This window comes from Limulus polyphemus, unplaced genomic scaffold, assembly GCF_000517525.1.
Source record: "Limulus polyphemus unplaced genomic scaffold, Limulus_polyphemus-2.1.2 Scaffold397, whole genome shotgun sequence".
Lineage (NCBI taxonomy): Eukaryota > Metazoa > Arthropoda > Merostomata > Xiphosura > Limulidae > Limulus > Limulus polyphemus.
Window position 1 is genome coordinate 52,248 of NW_013666007.1, and position 6,946 is coordinate 59,193.

General features: G+C 31.8%; 1 protein-coding gene across 5 annotated transcripts in view; it reads left to right on the plus strand.

Moving 5' to 3' along the window:
* The first annotated feature begins 2,480 nt into the window (after positions 1-2,480).
* Positions 2,481-6,946, plus strand: part of LOC106457961 (peripheral plasma membrane protein CASK-like) — a 253,764-nt gene continuing 249,298 nt past the window's right edge. For all 5 annotated transcript variants that reach the window (XM_022384048.1, XM_013917406.2, XM_022384049.1 and 2 more), the window contains exon 1: positions 2,481-2,987. In XM_022384048.1, coding sequence (XP_022239756.1) covers positions 2,929-2,987 — 59 coding nt within the window. In that variant the 5' untranslated portion in view covers positions 2,481-2,928. The remainder of the gene's footprint in view (positions 2,988-6,946) is intronic.

The following is a 6,946-nucleotide window of genomic DNA, read 5'->3' on the forward strand; positions in this document are numbered from 1 at the left end:
TAGATAGTGCTACCAATATAATATTTGCGACTGACGACAGGCAGTACTTCGTAAAATTCAGAGCGATTGGTCCCGAGAAAAAAGGCAGAAATTAAATCATCTGGATAGTAAAGCCATCACCTGTATGTATGTGCCAGGCTATGCAGGTGTATTGCTAATCGAGGAAACTGGCAAGCCGGCACAGTTATACTGGCAGAATTTCGACCTCTTCTAAACTAGTAAGACGAAAATGACAGTCATGGAAAGTTTTCATCGACATTCAGAGGGAATGCCACTGCTGGAAAGCAAAAACACTGTATGATGTAGCTAGTAAAAAAAAAGAGTTGGAAATCAATAGAACAATATACAACCAGAAGGTTACTGGTAACATAAGTAAATAGTTCTATTCTACCTCCTACAAGACAGCTGGTCTCCATATGAGTGGTCAACGCCTGTCGATGCAATTCCTGGGATGGTCACCTAGTGCTCAACTCAAGTATAGAGTTTGTTTGTTTGTTTTGAATTTCGCGCAAAGCTACACGGGGGCTATCTGCGCTAGCCGTCCCTAATTTAGCAGTGTAAGACTAGAGGGAAGGCAGCTAGTCATCATCACTCACCGCCAACTCTTGGGCTACTCTTTTACCAACGAATAGTGGGATTGACCCTCACTTTATAACGCCCCCACGGCTGTAAGGGCGAGCATGTTTGGTGTGACGGGGATTCGAACCCGCGACCCGCAGATTGCGAGTCGAGTGCCCTAACCACCTGGCCATGCCGGGCCTCAAGTATAGAGATAAGTTGGAAAATAGTGCAATTGCCTCAATGTAGATTCAAAGGATAATAGTTGAATATTAAACTGTAGTTTGTGGGGAATACCAAATATTAAGCTATACACTAATGCTATCTTTTTTCTTCAATATATTTAACTTGAAAACAAAATTAGTAAATATTTCACCGGTTTATTTACAAAAGTTTGATCATATTACGAACGTTGAAAATGGTTTTGTTTTCTAATGTCTTATATATTGAGTTTTTCAAATAAGTGAAATTTAACCCAAATGCAGAGCTTTGTAAAGTAATTAACTAAATCATTTGATTGTGTGCAAGATGTTTGTTTTTTTAAATCAACTTTCGAATAAAGATAAGAAAGAATGACCTGAAAGAAAAGTTAACATTATTTTAAAAATTGTAAACGAAGAAAATTCATACCTAAGCGTAAATACAATTGTTCTATTCTTCTGGAAATTAGTAATTTTGATTTCCATTCAGTACCTTTAAGTCTGTGGAAAATAATTTTTTTAGGAAAATTGAGGCAGTGAAAATTTATAATTCAAATCATCATTGAAGAAATCACCGGAGTTGTAACAAATGAGGGAAACTACAATTCTTTAAGTTATAAGTCCACAGATCAGCACGCTAACTATTTGGCCACGCTCGGTCTAAGTCGAGTGATTATTCTTCCAGCATTTTCCCACAAAGCTATACAAAATGTTTTCTGAGAGACTAGATGATAGGTAGCTAGTCAACAGCACCCACTGTAAACTCTTTGGGTACACTTGTCTGACCACGTTGTGTGATTTGACAGTCACTTTTATAGTGCATCCGTGACTTCAAAGTACAGAAAGCGTTTTCGTGGTAACGGGCCACAAACCACAAACCCTCGAATTCACTCATAATCCAAGCACGCTAACCACCAAACCCAAGTCACGTGATACCCAATAGTCTTATCATTAGAATTTGTGTTACTGGCGTTCTCTTGAGGCAGTTACATGATTACGATATGTGTTCGGCATATTTATTTTAACTACAACAACAACATAAAACGTGCAAAATAATGACCCACTTAAAAATATTTGACATGGTGTTGTTTTTGAGCGCAAAAGCTACACAGTGGGCTATCTACGCTTTATTCACCTCGAGGACTGGAACCCCGGATTTTGTTATTCTAAGTTCATCGATGAACTAACGCTGACATATTAAGGGATACTTTGTAATTTATCGTGAAAGACAGAAATATTTTTTGTTAAGTCTCGTTTTAAGATTAAAATAAAAATATGATGGTAAATGACTTACGTATATCTGTTTTGTGATTTTGAATGTATTTGGAAAGTGATCGCAAAAACTAAACTGTTTTCCATTTAATGGAAATATTTTATTAATATTGAATAGGAGCTCTACACTATCTACTGTCATATGTAATTTTAAATCGCGAGTTATGCCATTAGAACCGAAGTATTATTGCTATAGTTTTTATTAAACTATAGGAAAATATAAATTTGTATTTTTGGCTTTTGATACTATACTTGAAATGTTATATATTGTTGTTGTCTTTTTTTCCCTTCTTACACCAAGAACAGTAGTAGGATTGTTCCTCACCACAGAAGCTTGGAATGTAATGAACCTTTGTTTCTTATGTAATACATTTGTGGGGATTCCTGTTTTAGCTCGGAGTTTGCGCAGGAATTCGGGTGTTATATACGAGCACTTGTCAGCAAGTGGTCTTAGGCAACGTTTTCACTCGCAACTTATCGTATAGACAATGTTTCTTAGTTTATTCGGGAGAAGATATAGACTAGAGTTATCATTGAAATGAAACTTTCTTGTACATGAAAAAATCTGTTCATACGTGATGTGTTGAAAGTAAAATCTGGTATAAAAGAACTGCGATTAGCAGATAAACGTTAGTGTTCATGCCGATTAACACGCTTCTCGTTTTTCTGGATTGTGTAGTGACACACCCCCTTGTGAACTGTGGTCAGTTAGGCCTAAAGCTGGTGAGGTGAGAGCGGTGGGAACTTACTATAGGATTACGTAGGTTCAACCTTCCAGTTTCAGTTCATTTGCCTTCAATTCACATTGCAACATTAATTTTACGCAGTGGAATAAATTTCTATAGTAAAATAGTCTTATCATCCTTGTCCATATTTAGAACAAAGTGCGGCAAATAAAATGGCTGAAGATGATGTACTCTTTGATGAAGTCTACGATCAGTATGAAGTTATTGGAAAGTAAGTTAAACTTTGACTTAAACTTAAAGTAGGCTTATATCAGTTTTGATTTTCTTGTGAAATTGGTAATGAGAATTTAGTAGTACTAATAGAATATTAGTAATTAAATTATGTTGCTTATACAAGTAATAGTTCAACTAAAAATAAAATATTATGAACGTCTAGACTAGAACAAGCAGTTAATTGCTATACTGTATTTTTACTTTTAGTATTTGTGCTGCTGTTACAACTAGTAATAGTACGACTGCTAGGTCTTAATTTGTTGAAACTAGATAGAAATGTTAAAATTTATGCTTTTGCAAAATTAAAACAAAAAAATTAGACTGTATTTCTAGTTTTATGCTAAACTGATAGGCCTAGAAAATTATTAACAATAACTAGCAACTTTTACAATAAGGAAATTCTGATTTTAACGAATACAATGTTTTAATTCAGAGTATTAGATCATCTTAAGGTAACAGAATTTCTTTAATGTAAGAGTTTGTTATTGTACTTCTAAATTAATCAATTTGTACCTTATTTATCAAACTAACAACATATAAATTTTTAATTTAAGTTGAAGTAGGTAAACTAAAGTTAGAATGTTGTTTTGAACAAATTGTGTTTCTAAATAGTAATAATCACATTTTCATCATTCAGTTTGAAAACTTTTCTGAGCTACTTAACTATTTAATAAAGTAGTGCAATGCAATTTTCAGGTTGATGTCAAATTTAAGTGCTTTGTTTTTGACAAAATATTTTACAATTTACATTAAGGAATAAAAATTAATAAAAAACACTGGTGTTTAAAGAGATGCACAATTGTAACGTTTTTTTATTGGACACTGAAAATTCTTAATTTTCATAAAACTGAGATTGGGTTAATATTGAGTTGAATAATGATCATTATGAAGAAATAATTTGTGCTTTTGGTGAATTTTTTCTCATGAATCCCATTCTTTATTATAAGTAAAATTATTGTACAACAAAAATATTGCCCTTCATACTTGTATTCTGATAAGGATTCACTTGGGCAACATGTGAAAACCTTGAATACTGCTGTGGTTGTTTGCTCTTGTGGTCTGATAAAAGAAAAAAAAGATAAAAAAGATAAAAAAAAAGAACATGGGTGTTCTGTGATAGGCTTGTTAATCATAGAAAAAAAAAAAAAGAATCACTTTTTTTTTATCTTAAAAGTTAATTTAGAAGGATTATGTGGACCAGTGCAATTAAATTGTGTATAAACAAACCTTTGAAGAAACTGGTTATGAGTTCATAACTATTTACTTATTAGGTTACAAAAGTATTTAAGGATAGCAGGTTTACTGTTCTGTGCATGTGTGAAAATAAATATATAAATAAATGCACCAATGTTAAGAATGAGTAAGAGATCTATTAAAAGTGACTTAGAAATTATATGTAGATTTACAAGGCATTTGTGAAAAGCTTCAGATACAAATGACTTCATGTGTAAGATGCTATAGTGGTCACCTGAAAAAGTGTTATGGTATATACTATATTTGTCATGAAGCCATAAACAAAATTCTGGAAGTAGCGTGAAAATTACTGTTAGTATTTGATTTAAAACATTAAGTTTACATATGTGTACTATCAGATATTTAAAAATTTTAAATAACTTTTAAGTTATATTATATTAAGTGTAATGCTCTGTGTTCACAGTGAAGAAGGTAAAACTGAAACATTACAAGAGGATTGAACTTGTATAGCAGTAATAAATACATATTTCTGAATTTAGTCCATGAAAATACAGTCTTTAAAGTTAAAAGTTTGGTAACTGTTTATATGTTGTCGTTTGTTTGTTTCTAATTTCCTTTCTGCAAGAAAAAGAATGTAAGTTTCTGAGTTAAAAAAACTCTTGCTTCTGTCATTGTCAGGTTTAAGTTTTGTTGAACTCTATGGGGGGGGGGGGGGTGTCCCTCCAAAAAAACAACTACATTTTTAGGTAATAAGTTTTGAATTTTGATAATACACGTGTATTTTTGTGATGATTTAAAAAGTAGCTATTCCTGATCAACACCTAGTTCTGGATTTTCATGTAGAGGTATACTTTGACTTGTTTATGATTTGTTTAAAATAAAAACCCAAAGTTATGTACATACATATAATTTAAGGATAATGAGGAACCTGTTGGTTAATTTAGGCTGTCCTATCCACTATACTAAACTCTAAAATAAAAATAAACAGTCAAAGCTATCTTATTCAAATATTCATTAAGGCTTTCCTTAACCTCCTTTATATTAACTGCATTCACCACTTCCGAAGGTAACCCATTACAAAACCCAACTACTCTTTTAGAAAAATAAAACTGTTTTAGCTGAAGATAACTTCTACCCCCATCAATAGTTATAGTTATGTCCCTTAGTCCTACCATTCGTACCATTAAGTATGCAAAAAAGATTATGCATTAGCACTGTCAATTCCATTAACAATCTTAAGCAACTTCAGAGATTTTAACCTGTCCTCATATGTCAACCTTTCCATCCCAAGTATCATCCTAATAGCCTTCCACTAAACTTTTTCCAACAATTCAATGTCCTTTCTAAAGTAAGGAGTCCAAGACTGAACACAGTCCTCCAAATGTGGCCTAACCAGTGACTTATACAATGAGATTGTAACCTCTTTAGATTTGTATTCAATATTTATGTAGATACAACCTAAAGTCTTATTTTCCCTACCACTAGCAACAGCACATTGCTTGGATGGCTTAAAGACTGATCAACCAGAACACCAATATTGTTTTTCTTCCATAACACCTTTAAGGTTACTTCCATCAAAATTTTAGTTATAGTTCAAATAGTGCATTACTTTACATTTATTATAACTAAAAGCTACCTGCCATTTATTCATTCTATTCACCACATAATCCAAATCCTTTTGTACAGCAGCATCCTTCTCACAGCCAGCAACATCAAAACTATTTATATATATGTACATAAACACGATCTTTATAGCTAACAGAATAAGGTGAATGTTGTTTCTAGGTATGGTAGATTATTCTAGTGCTGTTTTTATTTTCTAATAGAAGGGAATGAAACGTGTTGTTTTTGTACTAACATGCTGATTTGTTGAAACTTTATTCTTTAATTATGTGTTTTGAGTATAAATCTAAGTTTTTTTTTTGTTTTTTTCAAACTAGTTTTGTAAAATTTTATAGAAAGTGATATATAAGGGACCATTCACAATTGTCATCATTGAAAATGATCAAACAATTTGGTATCAAATAATTTGGTGTTAATGAAAATCATAAACTAATTCTGATGTTTTGCGATTTAAATAAAATTACCATTTATGAACTTAATCTAGTTCAAACCGAAACAATTCATGTTAAAGTAATTGATGATATAAATAGCACCTTGACTACTATGATTGAAGGCACTTTATATAATTTACGATTAGCAGTTCAGAAAAGATGTGCGATATATATGTGTATATGTGTGAAACTTAAGTTTAGTGTAAGATGTGTTTATAAAGTTGAAATGTTGTTAATCATAATTCTGTTATTATTTGATATATATCCTGATGGATGTGTTGATTTCAACCTGCCAGTCACTTGGGTTACATTTGCTTCTTAATGTTGCATTTAGTTAATTATTTCTCTTTTTAAAATTTTTTAAATTGTATGTTGAGACACTATTAGTTGATGTCTCTGTGGCAATTGGTGTAAATTTTGACACTTAAGTTTAATGGAGGTGCTATATAATGGTTGTATGATAAACACCACTGCTTGACTAATCACATAAATTTATTCTTCACAAGAAAGCAATAGTGCATAGAGAAAAGCTAATAATGACACAAAGCTAGGTTTTAATATTAAAATTACAACATATTAAAGGGGATTGAGAATATCGCATTATCTATAGGCTGTATTAAGGTAATTTTAAAATTGAGGCTCTAAAAAGTTTGTATTTTGTAATGTTGTTTTATAATAATTTCAATACTTTTTATTTACGAGTGACATG